The sequence below is a fragment of the Panthera pardus genome, unplaced genomic scaffold, assembly GCF_024362965.1.
Source record: "Panthera pardus isolate Hobbes unplaced genomic scaffold, ASM2436296v1 HiC_scaffold_8, whole genome shotgun sequence".
Classification (NCBI taxonomy): Eukaryota; Metazoa; Chordata; class Mammalia; order Carnivora; family Felidae; genus Panthera; species Panthera pardus.
In genome coordinates this window covers 53286044-53305669 of record NW_026527013.1, presented here as the reverse complement: position 1 = coordinate 53305669, position 19626 = coordinate 53286044, and the positions used below count along the sequence as shown (strand labels likewise).

Sequence of the window (19626 nt, the reverse complement as noted above, 5' to 3'; positions counted from 1 at the left end):
GTGGACTCTTGGATTCCTGTTTTATAGCTGTGAATGTGGTGAATAAAGCACTTTGTTATTTTCTAGCAAACATGATCCTCTTGTAACCTACCTGTGCCAGCTGTGGAATCAATCAACCATTTCTCCAGGGGACCCTGGTTCCTTTTAGTGGAGAATAGGATTTAGAAGCCACAGTCTGGGTGCTAGGTATTAGTATGGTGTCATTGCCTTTAGATTTGAGTTGTCTAATATCATAGACACTAGCTGCTCATGGCAATTCAAATGTAAAATTAAATAAAAATTAAAATTTCAGTTTTTCTGTTACACTGGCCATATTTCAAACTCAGCAGCCACATGTGGCTAGCTGCTACCATATTGGACAGCCCAGACATAGAATATTTCTACTATCACAGAAAGTTCTTTTCTTTTTTTTTTTTTTTTAATATATGAAATTTACTGTCAAATTGGTTTCCATTCAACACCCAGTGCTCATCCCAAAAGGTGCCCTCCTCAATACCCATCACCCATCCTGCCCTCCCTCCCACCCCCCATCAACCCTCAGTTTGTTCTCAGTTTTTAACAGTCTCTTATGCTTTGGCTCTCTCCCACTCTAACCTCTTTTTTTTTTTTTTCAGAAAGTTCTTTTGAACAGCACTCTTTCTAGACCCTTTCAGGGGAAACAGCTAGGAAATCATCAGTTATTATTAATACTCCCAATTCTAATCCAATTCCACAGAATTCTTCCTCACCCTCCCCCATTCCATATTTGCATCTCCCTTCTTCCCAGCAACACATTTATTTATTGTTCATTCCTATAGTTCACATAAAATAGTTTCAGAATTGCTGTGCCCATACCAATTAGCAAAAGAAACCTAATAAGAGTTAAAGACTTGTTGGCAGTTCTTTTTTTGTTCTGTGCTGAGGGTAAACCAAAATACTTACAACTTTGTAGTCCATTACATACCCTCCCACGCCCCCCAGTATTGAGTTAACTAAAATATATAGTTGGACTCACTCATTTCTGTTTGCATTCAGCTGTAGATTTTTTCCCACCCTTGTTGATTTCATTTTACTTTTTCAACATGTATACCATTAACACACTTCTAAAAATCAAAGCTATATTAAAAAGTATTTGGGGGCGCCTGGGTGGCTCAGTCGGTTAAGCGTCCGACTTCGGCTCAGGTCACGATCTCACAGTCCATGAGTTCGAGCCCCGCGTCAGGCTCTGGGCTGATGGCTCAGAGCCTGGAGCCTGTTTCCGATTCTGTGTCTCCCTCTCTCTCTGCCCCTCCCCCATTCATGCTCTGTCTCTCTCTGTCTCAAAAATAAATAAACATTAAAAAAAAAAATTAAAAAAAAAGTATTTGAAAGTGTGAGGAGCGTCACTCTGTGCCGTCTCCTTCCTTCCTTTTGCTCCTTCTGTAGGGTGTTAACCTTTTTGTGTTTCTTTGGTAAAGTAAGCAGATAGGTGAATGGTTTCTCAATTTCCCTTCCTTCTCTTACACATAAGGAAACACTTTATGCTCGTTTGAACTCTGGTATTTTCATTCAACCATATCCCGCGGAGGTGTTTTCTTGCCACTTCTGCATCCTTATTTCCAGCCGCATAGCATTCCACTGCCTGCATGTGCCAGAATTCATGTAACCAGTCCCCTCTCTTTTGGGTATTTAGGTAATTTCCAACGTTTTACAATACTGATAATGCTTCAGTAGATAATCTTGTGCATTTTTTAAAAAAAAATTTTTTAATGTTGATTTATTTTTGAGAGAGAGGCAGAGTGTGAGTGGGGGAGGGGCAGAGAGAGAGAGGGGGACACAGAATCCAAAGCAGGCTCCGGGCTCTGAGCTGTCAGCACAGAAGTGGATGCAGGGCTTGAACTAACGAGCCCTGAGATCATGACCTGAGCTAAAGTCGGATGCTTAACCCACTGAGCCACCCAGGCACCCCATGATAATCTTGTGCATTTCTAATAGCTTGTGTATCAGTATAGTAAAAATTCTTGAAGGCACACAATTGATGCATTATAACAGCAGGCTAAACTCATATTGGTTTTGAGACTTGTTTTGGGCTGCTTGACCGATAACTTCTGTGCTGAAGAGTACAGTCTAAGATGATTTTTGGATATGAAGCAGTTTTCATCTCTGTGTGTATGAAAGTATGTGGTAGGGTTTGTGTATGTTGAAGGTTTGCTATTGAACTGTTCAGTCAGTCACCTGTGAGAGGAAGGGAACATTTATTGAGTGCTTACTGTATACTTATCCTATGCTAGACACTTTATATTATCTCACTTAACTCTCGTAATAAATGTGACTCTTTAAGGTGTGTGCATGTGTATAAGGGCTCTGTTACTTACAGAAGCAGAAACTGAGGCTCTGAGAAGACCGTGTGCTCAAAGTAGTGGAGGTGGGATTAACCCTGTTGTGTGTGACACAAAACCAAAGATCCTTTGATTATGCCATAGCTGTTTCTTACCTGAGACAGGATTACATGCATCTTAAAAGATGGACATCGTACATTTATGACACTTCACCAGTCCAATGTCCAGTATATGGTAGGTACTAAATAATTTCTGTGTTGAATTGAATTAGACCCACTTTCAAGAGACTGCTCTCTGAGCTCATGTTCCAACTGGGGCAGGCATCCTCTTTTGATCAATGCTCTACAGTTGCAAAGTAGTTGCCCCTGGCCTCAGATGGGCCAAAACCCATAAGCTCATGCTGGGATCAAAGCCATGGTCACTAGCCCTGTGCTCTAACCAGCTGAGTTTGCCACAGACCAAGTTAGCAATCCACACTGAGGAAGGGCTAGTGAAAGAAAACAGTGCCTCTCCTCAGGGGTGGCGCTCCTTTGAAATACTGTCCTGGTGTGAAATGTGTCCATTGTTGTTGTCTTTGCTTCTGTGACCACTCTTTTGAAGTTTTTTCTCAAGCCTAATGTAGCCAATTCTGCTTTATCCTTGATTGCGGATCCAGTCTCTGGGCTCCTCTGTTTTCCTCTGCTTCTCCTTTTTCTCTCTTTTCTCCTCGTGCCTAGCTTTCTCCTCCCCTCCACTCCATATTCTTACCCCCTTCCCCCCCACCCCATGGCCCAAGTTAGTTCACTCTTCCCTCCATAAGCATGAATAGAAAAGAGGGAAAAACTGACAAACTCAAAACTAGTACTTCTGTCAGCTTGAGAAAAAGTTGGAGGCAGCGTTTGATATCAAGTGCTGGTCATAGAATAGAAACTCAGTAAAAAAAAAAACAACAACAAAAAACAAAACACCTTATTGATTACTAGCTCAAATGGGTTTTGGGGTTTTCCTGTGGACTTTACTTTTGTGCAATGGAGTTGATTGTGTAAATGGTACCTCAAATGTTCTGGAGTGCATAAAATGCTTGGCAACGTGATCACACTGTGTTTCTTGTATCTCCTGAGTATGTTTAGTGCCTTTAGTTCCTGTAGTACCTTTAGGATACATATGGACACACTCTACCAAGAGACTATTCCCCAAACTTCATGAAAGTAAAGGAAGCAATTCCTCATTTCATATTAACTCTAGACCCAGAGGAAATGGGAGAGTTAGGGCTATTTTAGTACCTTGACCCTACTGACAACTGGGACTTTGTAAGGTAAAATAATACATATTTATAGATAGCATGTTACAGATGTGTGTGTCTTCATAAGCCTTCCAGAGAGGCAAACTTTATCACTGAGCATGGAGAGAGGTCAGCATCGCCAGCGTCCAGAGAATCAGGAGAGCCTTTGCATCAGGGCTTATTAATAACAGTGACTGTTGACTCTTTATTGTGTATCGAGAGCACTATGCTGAGTGCTTCATGGGCATAATCTCATCCCATCCTCACAGCCCTGTGATGTGGATACTATGATTATCACCACTTACAGATGGTAAAAATGAGGCCTAGAGAGGTTCTGTAACTTGGTCAAGGTTGCACGGCTAGCTAGTAGGTCACAGGGACAGGAATCAAAACCCAGGCTGTCTGATTCTAAAGCCAGTGCTCTAAGTGAGCAGGTTACATTTATATTAATAGCTTGGTTATCCAGTCTCTATGAATCATTTGTCAAAGGACCCTAAAGCCTTATAGTTTTGAACGATCTTCTATTTAAGCACTCTCAAAACATAACTGATAATGCTTTGGGGATGAGAGGTGGAGACATCGTTTCAGCAGGAACCAGGGACCTAAGGTGATGAAGGGCTGTCAGCCCTTAGAACTTCCACGAGGCAAAGCCTCCCAAGCAGTGCTTGCCCCGTCAGAGATGCTGAGCTGCCACGTAGCTTCTGTTGAAGAGGCTGGAAACGGTGTGTCTGTGCAGGTGAGGACCCCTGCAAGAAGAAACAAGCGGGTTGGTTGGTTTATGCCCAGGAAAGTGCTTTTTAAATTGTTTTAATTCTTATTTAAAATTTCTAACCCAATTTTAAGTTAGTGGCGCACAGGCCAATAGTAACCTTAGTCTAACAGATTCACTCTGGAGCAGTTTAAAATTGGCTTTAAGTCTACAGAGACACATCCTCCCCCCACCCCCCCCACCCCTGCTCCAGATTTCATAAATCAGAGGCTCTTGAAATAGAATCCCTCAAACTACGTACCCTCTTTTCTCCCACATCCTTCTTGGCGTCATTCAAACTTGGGACATTTTAGCTTTGAAATTCTGTATTTTTCTGTACATCTACACACAGTATTTTGGTACTCCCAAAAATGTTCTGAGGGATTCAGGAGGCTGTTTTATAGCCTTATTTTAGTTATCCTAAATAACTAACTTAGAAACTGAGATAATGTGAAACAAGATTTTTTAAAAAAAATCTCTCCTCTCACGTGTAGCAAATATGTGCATTTACTTTAAAAAAAATAAATGAGGGAGCCTGGGTCTAATAAATGTTTCACATTAGGGAAGTATAATCTGAGAACTGTTTAGTGTGAGACTGTGCCCCTAACACCATAGCCAGAGCTTTGGGTCAGCCTTAACAGGGATGGAAACGAAGCTGGGTTTTTTTATGGCTGCTCCTGCTCCCGTGTGGCGTTAAAGGCGCATCTGTGAGTTCCATGCAAGTGTTTTGCTAATGAAGTGTGGTACCTTTAAATAAAGGTCACAGGCCTGACCTGTGTTGTGTGGGTTGCTTGTTTGTCAGGCTAGAGGCATTTTCTCATTTTCACAGTTCAGCTGAAAACAAAGACCTCCTTATCCGAGCAGGGAGCTGTGCTTTTAAGAGCTGACATCAGCCTTTTCCCAGCAGGCATCACTTCTGCCTTAAGAGTCTTTGCAGAGAGCTGGAAAGGGAGATACCCATCCTGCTACTGGTGTTCTTCTGCCAAATAACACACAGAGTAAAGAAATGCCAGGAGTGCCAAGAAGCAAAGAAGTAGAGAAAATAGGGCTATCATCGTTTGCCTTCTGGTCTGCTCTGGGGACCTCTGTGGTGCTTGCTTATCTTTGTCACAAAGAATGTAAAAGTGGGAAGAGAACCTTGAGAAAGAAGGACTTTTTTCCTAGAGAGGAATTAAAGAACATTAGGGATATATCAGAAAACTTCCATTAGGATGAGTAAAGTCACTTTTTAAAGTGGCACATTAAAATAGAAAAAAGGACTTTTTATTTACAGAGGAAGTCAGAGGCATTTGTTCAGAAGTTGAGGAAAGAAAACAACACAGGATTTGGCTGTTTCTCCCTCCCACTCTGATTATCTGTGCTCCAAAGCTCTTTTTGGAGTGCCGTTGTCTTGAAGATGCTTCTGCCCTGGGAACACAATGGCAGCTATTTTTATACATAGAGGATTAATCTTGATGTTGCTTTATGACCACACAAACCTCTTATTGCCATACAAAGCCAGTTTGTCCAAGTATATGAAGTGCTGTCATTTGAGTAGATTTGACCAAGGACCAGAAAGAAGAAAGCTAAGAAACATGGTCTGTGTGTGAGTGCTGATGGTTCTTTTATTTTCCTCTAGGATCTTGCTTATAACCCCACCATTTGCCTGTGCTATATGTAGCTCACACATAGTGAGGTCATTTACAAGCCCAGCATTCTGTGTCTGGTGTTTTTATTTGATAAGTGCCACCACTTGGTCTCTATCTTCTTTGCTAAATCTCTGCATAAAGCAGCCCTCCTCCTCCTTCCCTCTCCATTTTGAAAATTCTTCACAAATTGTCTCCAAAGCATAATTAGAGAACTTAATGTTGCAGTAGTGTTCTGAATCTGGCAGTAGCTGGAAACCTTGCCAAACAAGGGATCTGACGTCTGGATCCAAGCCTTCATGGCCCCAAGAGAGGCAACATGTACTGCAGAAAAGAAGGAAACCAATTTCACCAGCATACTCTCCTCAAAATTATCCTACCTCTTGCCTTCCCTTCCTTGAAGAGATCTAAGAAATGCAGCTAATGCGTCCACATAGAAACCAGCTCCAGAAACTGGCTGAAGGTCGAGTGGAAGAAACAAACCAACTCTTAACTAGGTTGGGTCACTTGAGAAGCAAGTCTGAGAACTGAAACCTCTTTGCCTCCCTAAATTTGTCTCTGTCATTGAGCCCATCAAAGAGTGGTTGTGGGGTTTTCTAACATATCAGGAGTGATTTCCTGCGTGTGACTGCTTAAGTAACACTCCTTAGGGAATCAAGGCACCATTGCCCATAGATGGTCTCAGAATGCTCTTGCCTCCAGATGCTCTAAGGAAAAAGGTGTTCCCTGGCATAAGTTTGGGAAGTACTTAACCCAGTCTTCTGGGTCTGGTCGTGCATGGTAGCACATTTCAGGCTTTGAGAAGTCCGATGTACAGAAACATCATTTAGCCCAGGGTTAATCACATATGACTGGCCATGGATTCTTTATCCCTTTCTAATGAGACCTATTAGGAATATTCCAGGGAACCTACTTGCCTAACAAAAAGAACATTTTATTTGGTTTCAAAATTCCATTATGAACTTTCAGACTCTCAAAGGTCTGGTGCTGTACTGTTGTACCAACTGTTGCAATGAAATGACTATGTAATTCCTGGATTTGGGACTGTTGGCTGCCATCTTTCCTGCCTGGGGCTCTCCAGGATGTTCCGTGAGTCCAGAGAAGTTGAGCAAAGCCCGAGGTCCTCCCTTCCTTGAACTTATGTCCCTCATCTTCCATCCCTAGTTCTCTCCTCCCCTCGGGGCTGTTTCTAGGGAGCAGATCATCTCTACTTCCATATCCACTTCCCAGTCCAGTGCCTTGATCTCTGCTAGCAGTTTTAATGAAACTTCTCTCCCTCATTCACTGGGGACCCACTCATTGCCAGATCTAGAAGGAAACCTGCAATTCCTTATCTTATTGGACTTCCTCTTCCTTGTAAGTCTCTTTTCCCTTGGTTCCCATGGCCCTTTCTTGCTTTCTTTGGTTCCCCTCCTACTTCTGTGCCCACTCCACTCAGGATCTTTCAAAGACTAAGGCATTATTGCCATTCTGCAGGGCTGCATCCTTCTTACTGTGCAGATCCTTCTGAAGAAGTCACATGCCAACAACTCAGGGCTTGAATTACCTACCTCTCCAGGTAGAGGCTTCCCAAATCTTTATGTCTCGCTGAGTCCTACCCTTCACCCTCACCAGAGCCACCTGCCTCCTGGATACTGTGTGTGCTCCTCAGGTCAGCAATGCTTGGCTGGAATTGATTTTAGTAGCTCCCTTCTTCGACACGTCTGTCCCCTGTCTTCATGATGGAACGGCTGTCTTTCCACTTGGCTTGGAAGTCGCCTCCTCTCTGATGTCGAACCCGCTGGTGCACAGCCTGCTGCATCAGTCTACTAACTGTTGTCCATGTCAGTACTGGCCTGGGCCATAGTTTAGAACCCCATTTCCATGACAGTGCTCTCTTTACTGGTCTTGCCACTTCGGAAGGTTTCTGAAGTCTTACTCTCTTCTTGGAATCTTCCATGACTCCCAGTCAGCTCCAGAAAACACTGAACAGACGTCTGCGTTTGGGGGCTTCTGCCCGTGTGCTCCTGCCTTGCTGAGGTGAGCCCATGTGCCTTAACTCCTTCCTGGTACACTTCCCTTGCCTCCCTGTCTTGGCAAATGATGGTTCATTTTGCTTTGCGATGAACATCTCTTTGTATAAAATGATAACATTTTGCTGTAATGGTGTGTCCATCTGTCTGCTCCACTTCCCAGACTGCAGGGCCCTCCAGGGAGGGAGCGGAGTCTTACTCCTGTCGGTTGCACTAACACCCAGCACAGTGTCCACTTGCTAGGTGCTAAATAAGTGTTTGAATGAAGAACAAGTCACTATGAGAGCACTGTCAAAACTTCCCTTTGGGGAAGATTTTAAGAATTGTTTTCAAATATGTAATAAACCCTGAGTGGTACCACTTACTCTGTTTCCATGTTTTCCTTGTAGGCTCAATGTTTTAGTTCAGGGAACATTCTGGAACAGAGGGAACCCCACCATCACTACCTCCACTGCCTTCCTTTCCCCTACCCCTTGTTTCCCCAAGACAGGAAAGTGCAAATCCCGAGGACCTGGGCCGTGGCAGTTTACAGTCTGAATCACTAGTCCTGCTTGTGATGCTTGTTTTGGATCAAATTATCTTTTCCTGATGTTGACTCTGAGTTAATAAGCCTTCAGAGTTTATTGTGTGAATGAAATGTGGTTCCCCACCCCCCCCAACTCCTCTATTTATATTTCTTCTTACGCTTTGTGTTCTGACCCCTGTGTGCGCATAAGGTATGTGGGAATGAGAAGTTCACTTCAGCTTGGGTGCACCTCACAGTTCAGAGGGATGGCCAGACATTTCTTCCGGGTGGAAATCAATCCAAAGAGTAGATCTGTTCTTACTAGAACAGCAAACAAATCTCTGCCTAAGTGTTTACTACTTTTGGTGTTGTTTCCAGTCTACCTAAAAAGTTCTCGAAGCGGAAGTGTTTATTTGGCTATTCTAAAAGATTCATTTTGTTTATTTTAGTTGTGTGTGATAGCTTTGGGCTTGCATCACTAGCAGCCCCATTTCCCTGTGTGTTGGGTTTGAATGATCCTGCATCATTTTGTGTTAGGCTTTTAGCTTTAGAGCAAGTTATATCAACCGATGGAAACAGCTTTCTCTAGGAGCTGTGAATCGTAGATAAAGCTTGGGAATGGAGATCTTGCTGAAAGGGGCTGATGGCTGCATAGTGCCCTAGTCGGCACGTATTCCTGAGAGCCTATTTGAAGGATGAGACAAAGTTTATTCGTGGGCGGTAGCTCTGACTTCTTTTTGGCAAGATAAAATCCAAGTTCTTCAGGGTGACTTTCAAGGATTATGGTGATCTGTCCCAAACTCCCTTTTCCCACTTCTCAGTAGAGGGCCTTCTTGGACTATGGATCATTGAAATACTCCTTAACTGTGGTTAAATTTTAAAATAATGTATAGGCAAGCTACACAGAAGGTGGGAAGCAGCTCGTGGGCCATTTGGATTATCCATCCTGCCTCATGACTTTCCTTTTGAGAGTGGTATTTGAAGCCAACATTTTCTTTGTCCATGGCATCTTAATATGTATGGCATCTCCATCACACAGCTTCCTTCCCATATCCCCGTGTCAGCTCTTCTGTAAGACCATTCAAGGGTCCCCAACATCCCACTTCGCCTGTACTTGGTTAGATCATTCTAGACATACCATTCAAAGTTGGCGATCATCTGACCTGGCAATCTTCTTTCCCTCCACCGTATCCCACCCCAATTTTTTATTTTGGAAAGAGTTCAGATCTCTAGAAATATTGAACAACTAGTTAAATGAGCACCCTTCACTAGATTCAGCAGTTGTTAATATTTTGCCAAATTTGCTTTCCTTTTATATGTGTTTTAACAATGATGTGATCCAGTTTACTAATATATTCACATTGAGTAATGTCCTTTATAGTTGTGTTCTCTTTAATTCGGGATTCAATTACAAAGTACACTTTGCATTTAATCTAGAATAGATTTTCCCATTTTTGCAGGGTGGGTGGGTGGTGATTTGTGTTTTGGTGGCTAAGGGAAAGGGGGACCTGGACCGGGACAAGTGTCATTGCCTCATGAGGTCTCCCTCGGGATACCAGTTGGACCTCTGGCAGGGAGATGGTTTGTCTGTGAGCCCTGGGAGGGGTGCCATTGTACATGATAAATAAAGGCGGTATTAGGATATGTGTGCGGTTGTTATGTAGTGGGAAGTGCAAGTTCAGAAACCGGGGAGGAGTGAAAGGGACAGAAGTCCTGGTGAAGGAGGCAGCAAGGGGTCTGGAACACAAGATGGATGAGTACATGGAACAAATTAAAATTTCATGCCTGGGGAAGCCTGAGTGGCTAAGTTGGTTAAGTGTCTGATTCTTGATCTTGGCTCAGGTCTTGATCCCAGGTCGTGAGTTTGGACCTTGCACTGGGCCCTGCACTGGGTGTGAAGCGTACTTAAAAAAAAAATTCCATGCCTGCTCTCTAAGTTAGCTTAAATCACCTTTTTCATAGATTTTTATTACTGCCCAAAAGGTTCATTTCAATTTCTAGCCCATAATTCCAACAGTTTTACTTAAAAGAAAAAAAATTCTAGTACCTTCACTTATTCATGGCAAAGATAGAGCATTCTCTGTTCCTTTGTCCCCCAAATCTACAGAACTCCAGCAAAACCACATATATTGCTTCCTGTGTGATCTTACTGACAATTTCTTACTGACAAGTAATTCATTTGAAGCTCAGGTGAAATCTCTTGACTGAAAACTGGTGCTGTGTGTGTGTGTGTGTGTGTGTGTGTAGGTGTCTTCTAATTTTCAGCAGCATGTATGGTATCTAATAAAAACAGTCCCAGAATTCTTAAGACTTGATGGCAGTAATTGCTCACTGGTGCTGTGATGGGATGTGGGTGTCTGTGTAGGACCTGGAAAGGTGACTGTGGCGTTACCCTGGTGACTGAGCGGTAAGACCTGGAACTGTTGGCAGTGGTGCCTCCCAGCCAAGCGTCTTGCCCGGTGCTGAGCTCCAGGCAGCAGCTGCCGTGGCTCACAGGAGCTCCATGCTCCTTCCCCCTCCTATTGCCGAGGTCCTGGGACTGCCTCCTCTTTTTCCTTTTCCAGGATTGGTTGTTTAACTCTTCTTTCATTTCCAAGAAATGTAGCACAGTATCCTTCCAGTAAATTCCCCTTCAACTAGCTAGCCTTGTTTTATGTTGCTTATAACCCAAAGAACTTGTTAGCAAATGCAGATCCTTGGGTTGTTTACAGTGTTTTACTGTTATTTGTGAAACTTGTGGGATGATGTGTGTATATACATCCTTGTTCATATGCCATATTTCCCATTTTTCTTGAGATGGAATTTCAGGGTCAGAGGGCACCCATTTCTACTTTGGCTCGTTTATTTTGCCAGCTTGGTCTCTACCAGGTTCACTGATACACATTCCCACTAGTCACTGTATGCATGCCCTGTCTCCCTGCATCATCACACAGGTGACTGTTACCATGTATTTAATTTTTGCAAGATTCATAGGGGAATCATTGTGGTAATTTGCCCTTTTTTCCCCCTCTCTGCTGTTAGGGAACTTGAATGATCTTTTCATATGCTTATTGGCCATTTGGATTTCTTTTGTGACTGTATCTTTGTCCTTTTTTTTTTTTTTTTTTTTTTTTTTCCATTAGGGCATTCATCTTCTTTCTCTTAATGTGTTAGCACTTTTCACGCAAAGGATCCTTCATCAGATGTGTTAGGAAAATAATTTCCTAATTTGTCGTTTGCTTTTCAACATTAATGTGTTTTTGAAATAGAGATGTTTAAAATTTGGAAGTGGTTGAATCAATCTTTTCTTTAATGGAAAAGGCTTCTAGAGTGTTCTGGAAGGGACTGCAGTGTGTTGGTTAATATCTTGTAACACATATATCTGTGCTGTTTTGATGGTAGGATCATTGTGTCTGCTAAATACATGTTAGCTGTGAACTGGAGAGAAGCATGTCGTTTGTGTTATTACTTCACTAGTTCATTTTACCCAGCATTTCCCAAGTGCCTACTTTGTGGGTGGCATGGGGGATGTGGGTGTGCAGGGCAGGAGTCAGCCCTGGCTAGGGGAGGGGACCTAGCTGTGCCTGAAGAAGTGCCGGGTGGTGGTGTGAGGGCAGGGGCACCGCCTGCCTTTTCCTGACTTGTCTGCTTTCTCCCTCCCTTGCCCCTCAAGGACATTTTTCACCGCCATTCAGCACTGTGAATGGCCAGAGTGCTTTCGGTATTTGTTTTAATAGCCTCTTGTTGGGTACCATAAGTAAGCTCTGAAATCAGAAGTTTAAATTCTGTTTTTATTTAACCATTTTACCAGATGTTTCCTGTGGTTTGACAGATGTACCATTTACTCGAAAGTTACACTCCTGAGATTTTGAATGTTATGGACACTGTTGCTATAGACAATGATTCTGTCAGGGCAGGATTTGGAAGACAACTTTCGAATCATTTTTGAGTTGAAGATGTGTGTTTACCCAGAACAGAAATGCCGGTCTTCATAATCCGCTTTTCCTTTCTCTGTTAGCATCCTGATCTCTGGTTTATGAAAGACTGTAAGCTATTAATTAGAGTTTGTTCCAATAAACACCGTTGTGCCTCAGTGGGGATTACTTTCTGAAAGCAACCGGACTCTGGTACCTCCAGGTTTTGTTTGCAAAACTCACCTGGGTCGAAACGAACTCAGATGGTGGGCAGGAGATGATTCAAAATGGGTTGAAAATCTGGCTTGATGCCCTTGTTGGTGGGCCCCTTGACGCTAGGGTACTGTCGATGGAGACGGCTGCAGACATGGTAGTTTTTTGCACCCACTGAATGCCCGTGAAGAGAAAAGCAAGTACTGCTGGGGTACCTTTGCCTTCCCCCTGCCCACAGTCAGAGTTTCTCTGCAGCCCGAGTCCTAACAGAAAAGAGCCTCTGATCCAGGATTCTGCTGGTGGGAGGAAAGCAGAAGGAAGTTGCGTCCTATGAAACACAAGTGAGTTGTGGCTGCAGCGCAAGAAAAATGGGGATTTCTGACATTCCTTCACTGAAGGCCCAGATGCAAGGGGTGCCATGGAGGTGCATGCATGGTGCCGTCAGGGCTGGCTCCCTTCTCCAGCAACCTTCCTCTCCTGTGTTTTGTTTAGCCTTATTTAGAGTTTTATAAAAGCCTTATGCTATGGAAGATGGAGAAACAAAGAAAGAGGAAATCGCATGCTATAATTCTGACAGCACATCTATTTGCGCACGAAATGGAACTGTAACGATGCATGTAACGTTTTGGCAAGACCTCCTCTGTAAATAAACCCCCCCAGGAGTTACTAACCTATCCCAGGACCCACAGGAAACTTTTCCTTGCAGTGTGGGGGCAGGCAGGCCCCTTACCTTGCAACTCTCCTCCTAGACGGGGACTCTTATTCTGACAGGCGATCTGCCTACCCACTTTTGTGCCTGGGCCTGCTTGCCAAGTTTGTGAGGCCCAAGGCTTTCTTGTGGGAGGACGCGGGGCTGTCTTCATGCTCTTTGGCAATGATTAAAGTGAGGTTAGTACCAAAAACCCTTTCATTTTATTCCCTTATCCTTGCTTTTTCAAACCAGATGGCAACCCTGTATTTTCAGCTGTAATTAATTTAAACTATGAGGCAGCGAGTCCTGGGAGAGGTAGAGTTGACTGTGCTCAGAAGGGACAGCAGTGATTTTCCTGCTCAGCCCTCTCCCCTCACCAGATGGCACCTCGTCCCAATCAGAGCTGTGTCCCCGGTGCTGCTTCTGAGAGGACCTGGCAGGAGAGAGAGGGCTGTTAATGGGGCTGCTGGGCTGGCCACCAGTGACTTGTGTGAGCTGTAAGGGTTAATGCACACTAGTAATTGTTGCCTTAATGGATTGGAAGTAACCAGGTTCCAGGTGATGGCTGACGTGTTATTGCCAGGCCCGGCTATCATGTGACTGCCTCCAGACAATGGTGCATAGTTTGAGTGGCTGCTGATTCATGGAGTACAGGGTGCTTTTTCTTCCTATTCCCTTCAGCTGCCAGGTTGGCCTCCAAAAGGGGGTATGTTTTAGGTTTAACATTTATTCTTAAAGAAAATTACAAGGGAAATAAAAGCCCTTGGCCACAATTGCAGTCTGGAGGTTTTGACCTCAGCTATTTGACCACTTCCCTCCGTGGAAATTCTCCTTGTGTCCCCTGTCTGTAAGTTGTTCTAGATGCAGGGTCAATTAGTGACCGAGAGATCCTTCACATTTAATAGAAAGTGAGCACTTTGGTTTCATCTCTCAGTAACCCGTCAAATAACTCCACAGAGCGGCCTCCTACCCCCCTACCCTCTTCTCGCCTCCTTGCTCTGAACTGACCACCTGAGAGCTGGGCGTCCAGGCGCTCCCACCTGCCCACACAGGTAGGCACAGCGGGGTTTTCGTTTCATCGTTTGAGAAACACATTTTCAGGGCAGTTGCCGAGGAATTGCAGACTGAAGAAGATTTGTTAACGATAATATATGTGCAAAACACTGTGTAAAACTGTATGCTAATGTTATACAAGTGGTAGTTATTACTATTATTAACATTAGCCATCCTTGGATGACCTGAACTAATTTTTAAAGGCCCACAGTGAGAAATGAGAACCACAAGTATGTAGCTTGTGAGTCTCCCAGAATGCTCACTGGTGATTACAGCATCATTGACTGTGGTCCGTGTGTGTCCCTGAGTTTGCTGACTTTGGTGAGCTGGGTGATGGATGTTCTTTGTTTATTTAATTTTTATGTCAAATATTTACATTATTCATGAGTATTTCTCTCATGGGCCACTTGGTCTGTGTTTACCAAGACTTGCGTTTTTGTTGTTGTTGTGAGCCAAGACCCATCGTTTTGGAAACCTTTTATTTTTCTCTAGTAGAGAGGGACAGACATGTAGATGATTTGTCAAGGCTTGTAAGGGCAAACAGTTTCACATAGAATAACCATATGATCCAGCAAGTCTGCTTACTGGCATGTGCCCCAAGGAAGTGAAAGCAGGGACTCAAACCAGTTTTTGCACATCTTTGTTCATAGCACCATTATTCACATTATTCACCCCCAAGAAGGGGGCGAACAACCCAAACGTCCATCACTGGATGAATAGATACACAAAATATGTGTGCACACAATGGAGTGTTTATTCAGCCTTGAAAAGGGAACACAACTCTGATACACGCTGTAACGTGGATGAACCTTGAAGACCTTCTGCCAAGTGAAGTGTACCAGTCACAAAAGATGAAATCGTACGCAATTCCGTTTATGCGAGGAGGGTGGCTGTCAGGTGAAGGGGGAGGGAAGAATGGGGAGTTCGTGTTTCATGGGGACAGAGTTTCATTTTGGGAAGATGAACATTCTGAAGATGGTGGTGATGGCTGCACAGCAGTGTGAATATTTAAGGCCACTCAGTGGTGTCCTTAAAAATGACTAAAATGGCAAATTTTTTGTGTATTTTACCACAGTAAAAAAAAAAAAAAAAAATATATATATATATATATATATATATATCTTCAGTTCACTTGAATAGAGAATAATGAATCTATCATGTGTTCCATACTCCATTGAGATGAGTGGTGTGTAAGGAGGAGGTAAGTGGTTTGGAAGACAGCAGAAGACCAGCCCCTGAGGATTTGATATTTGGTGCCTAATAATAGAGAATCACAGTGTGAGGACTCTGGGGGTGGTGATTTTAATTTAAAGGGCAGGTAGGATTAACCATTACCGTTTGGTTTTGAACTCCTCAAGAAAAGGAGAGGGGTGTGTCACTGGGGTATTGGGGGACGGACTCTAGAGGTTCTCCAAAGGGTCTGGAATCATCGACTCAAGATTTTGGGGAAAATGCCATCTCAGTGTTGAACAGAATCATCAAGTTCCCTGAGGTTCCTTTCCCCATTTCTTTTCCGGGTTTCAGGTTTCGGATACGGACATGATTTTTAATAGCCCAGGGGATGGCTCTTAGACGTTAGTCACGTAAAACAAAGCTAAGCAGACACTTAGAGATAGTTCTGAATTTTATGAAGTTTGCAAATGAGAATATTTGTAAAGCATTGCAACTTTAGGGATGCCTCATGGCTCAGTTGGTTAAGCATCTGACTCTTGCTTCGAGTTCAGATCATGATCTCATGGTTTGTGAATTTGAGTCCCACATCAGGCTCTGTGCTGACAACTCAGAGCCTGCTTGGGATCTCTCTCCCGCCTCTTTCTCCGCCCCTTCCCCACTCGTTCTCTCTCTCAAAATAAATAAATAAAACTTTAAAAAAAATAAATGCAACTTTATAACTCATACAAAAATGAGATAGGCCATCTCTGTTGTTTTTTTCAGATCCCTTGGGAACTTTGCTTTAAGAATAGAGATTGATGAGTAATTTCCCTATCGATTGTTAGTATATAATAGCCTTTCCAAGCATATGAGGGTCCTCAAAACAATCTTTAATTCATATCTCGTTCCTATCTTGTAATGTTTAAAAAAAAAAAAGGCCAATTTTTTCTCTAGTCTTTTGAAAGATGGGGTTCCGACCGGACTGCCTGAATGCCCAGAGGGAATTAATGGACTCAATGCCTAGCATTAATGTACTCCATAATTTGCTCTCAGAAGGTCTTTGAGGTTCTTTATTACTATTTTAAAGAATATTGGGTAGAGCCCTCATTATATTTTATTAGATGAATATTTAATCAGTTTATATATACAATACTTAAATTTTCAAACTTTTTAGTACAGTTACATATAGTAATTTAACTCAGTAATTTTGCCCACAAAGTTTCTGATGTCAGTCAGTCAAGGTAGGTGGGTGGTTTCGAGAGAAAAATTGGCTTTCTAATTTTTGTTTAGTGTTGAATAAATGCACCAAATTAGAGGTTATCCTCTAATATCAAGAAGTCACGAGATCACTGGGAGCTGGTGGCCACCGGCGTCGAGTGCAGGAAGGCGGCCTGCGGGTGTGCATAGGGAAGAGGGAGTAGTGACAAAGCCTATGGTGTGGCAAGGGCATTGGCCAGTCTGTCTCCGATGTGCAGCACATGTGATGTGAATGTGGAGTAACCCATTTGTAATTCTTGCCGGTTAAGCATGGTTTAAGGTTCGGTCACAAATATAGCTGAATTTAAGGTTCGGTCACAAATATAGCTGAATTTAAAGGGAAAAAAATAGTGGGAGGAATTCAGATGACCACGCACCTCCTATGTGACACGGGTCCTGGAGTGACTGTTGGCATCTTGGGTAATGCCGTTAAAAATGTAGTTCCAGGTGACTGAGGCTGTTGAAATAATCCTGATTTCGAGCGTTCTGTTAACCTTAGTTTTTATTAGACCTCATGTGCTGATGTTTGGTTCAGAAATAGGCTACCATACATTGAAAGGGATGCTCTTTTCCTGCATGCCCTGTGTTAGATCACATCTGGAGTATTAGGTTTAGTTCTGGGCACCACACTCAAAGATGAATGTTAATTTGTAAGGCAGGTGGAGGTGGGTGTCAAGATGGTAAGGGGTCCGGTACAATTTGCAGCAGTTTTTTGCTGAAGAGAAATCTGGGCATGGCAGGGCTGACGGCAGTTTCCAGGGCTTGGAAGAGGAAAGAGGCTCCATTGAATTTTTCCAACGGTTTTCCAAAGGTTCAAACCTTTGACCCAAGAATTGAACTGGAAAGCAGATTTCATTCATTAGGAGGAAGAATCTTTCATTGAAGCTCTTCAGTCATTGAGTGAATTGCCTGAAGAGAAAGTAAGTGCCCATCCCCGGAAGTGTTTAAGAAGTAGCCACCCTCCAGTTAGGGAATGAATGAGTCACTGGGGTGAAAGGCACAACATAGGGAATATAGTCAGTGGTACTGTCAGAGGGTTGCGTGGGGACAGATGGTAGCTACACTTGTGGTGAGGACAGCATATGTATAGAAGTATTGGATCACTGTTGTCCACCTGAAACTAATGTAACATTGTGCATCGACTACACTTTAACTTAAAAAAAAGGAGTGGTATGGCCATCTTCAGGAGGCCATGGTTGCTCATTCTCTCCTTTGTTTACAGCCATCTTACCATGAAGCTCTCTTCCTTTGGGTAGGACAATGCACCCAAATCTTTTTGTGAAACAGCTTTATAATATAGTCCAGTGATTTGCTGCAAAATGCAGAGTAAAAACTAAGAGTGAGCCTTCAGAAGAAATTGAATGGAATTACGAAAGGTGGCTTGGTACCACCCTGGAAGAACGGAAGCAGAAATGATGATGGAAGGTGTTTTCAGACCACTTTTTTCTATGGGGTTTGCGGTGGCTGGAGTTGGCTCTCCTGTCACCAGCTTCATGAGCTCCTCTGACTTGTTCAGACCAGTTTGGGCTGGTTTTTCCCTAAGAGTTCATGTGCCCTTTGGTTGGTTGCTCCAGAAGTTCGTTACTGTGTGCCAGGCACTGTTCTGCATACGGGTGACGGACTCTTGGGAACAGCGCACCGTGCACGAAAGTCACTCTGCCTAGTTTGCTTCACTCCAGCTGTGTGCGGGAGGGACCTTTCTTCTCTCTGGGTCTCAGGTCTGTGGACAGCTAAGAAGTGGGGTGCTTCCGCCCTCCTCCTCCCTGAGGAGGGGAGTGTAAAGCAGCGGGTCCCACACTCTACTTTTCTAGTATAAGTAAGGTGTTGTCTGTGGAGTTTAGAATCAGACTGGGGGGTGGGGGTAGGGGATGGGACACAGCAGGGAGAGCTGAGCATCTGGGTTGACCCCAGTTAAGCCTGGGCTGGCACCGGACAGTCTCGGTGGGCAGATCCCTTTGCCCCCGCTTTCTCCTATCCTTGTCCCAGCTGTCGCAAGCATTCCCTAAATTAGGGCAGTGGAGCAAAACGTCACCATATTGATGCCTCTGTTGTTGTGAAGGGAGGTAGATGGTCTTTTCTAGGCTTTGGTCTGCCTCAGACATTACAGCTTAGTTACAGAAGAGAAGACATAATGTTTTCCATCCTGTCTCTGGTACAAGGGCTCCCATTAATGCCAAAAACACGATAGTGGGTGTATTTTTTAAAATACCCTTCATTGAGAGAATACATAACGACAAAGCTACTACTGATTTAGTAGCAGTAGGAATTTTAAATTAATTTAAATTTTATTTATCTCAGCTACATCTCTATCCACTTGAAAGCTCTTGAGTGTACACGTGTGGGACATGTGATCCGTTCAGGGGTAGGCAGCGCACACGGATCCCGGTCCCGGCAGTGCTAAGTCCCCGGGGCCCTGGCTCGCAGGTGGAGGCCCACTGTCTTGGTGGCAGTTGTGACCAACATGGGGGGAGGGAGGAGATGCTTTAAAGTCATGTTCTCGGGGTTTTTACCTCTTTTCTCAGACGTTAGTTTTTCCTCTGATCTCAGCTAATGATGGAAAACATGTGTAGACAGTTCCAGTCAAAGAAAACCAGTACCTTATTTACATAGGGTTGAGCTGTTTGGAAATGTGGCTGGAGTCTCTCCGCTATCTGTGAGGGCTCTGCCCTGCCCGCTAACATCTCTGAGAGTCTTGCCTCCCATGGGTGACAGGTCTGGAAAGCTCTTCCTTTGTGCAGCAGGTCGGGTGTCTGCATGCTGGAGCCGTGCACGGGGCGGGTGGGGTGCCGTGGTACATCCTGCACTCACTCAGGGCCTGTGTACTCTTACTTTACACATTGTTCTAGCAAACCCACTTAGTGGCTTCCTGGCCCAGTACGAGGAGAAGGGAGAGAGAAGCGCTCCCTGTGGTGGCAGGCA

The 19626-nt window shown here is 43.8% G+C and overlaps 1 protein-coding gene across 4 annotated transcripts in view; it reads left to right on the top strand.

Annotated features, from left to right (window-relative positions):
* Positions 1–19626, top strand: part of VGLL4 (vestigial like family member 4) — a 164368-nt gene that overhangs the window by 127976 nt on the left and 16766 nt on the right. Inside the window, exon 1 of one of the 4 annotated variants that reach the window (XM_019428141.2) lies at positions 13372–13442. The exons of the other annotated variants lie outside the window; for them this stretch is intronic. Coding sequence (XP_019283686.1) covers positions 13429–13442 — 14 coding nt within the window. The 5' untranslated portion in view covers positions 13372–13428. Of the gene's footprint in view, positions 1–13371; positions 13443–19626 lie in introns of those variants that run through there. 4 annotated transcript variants of the gene reach the window in all.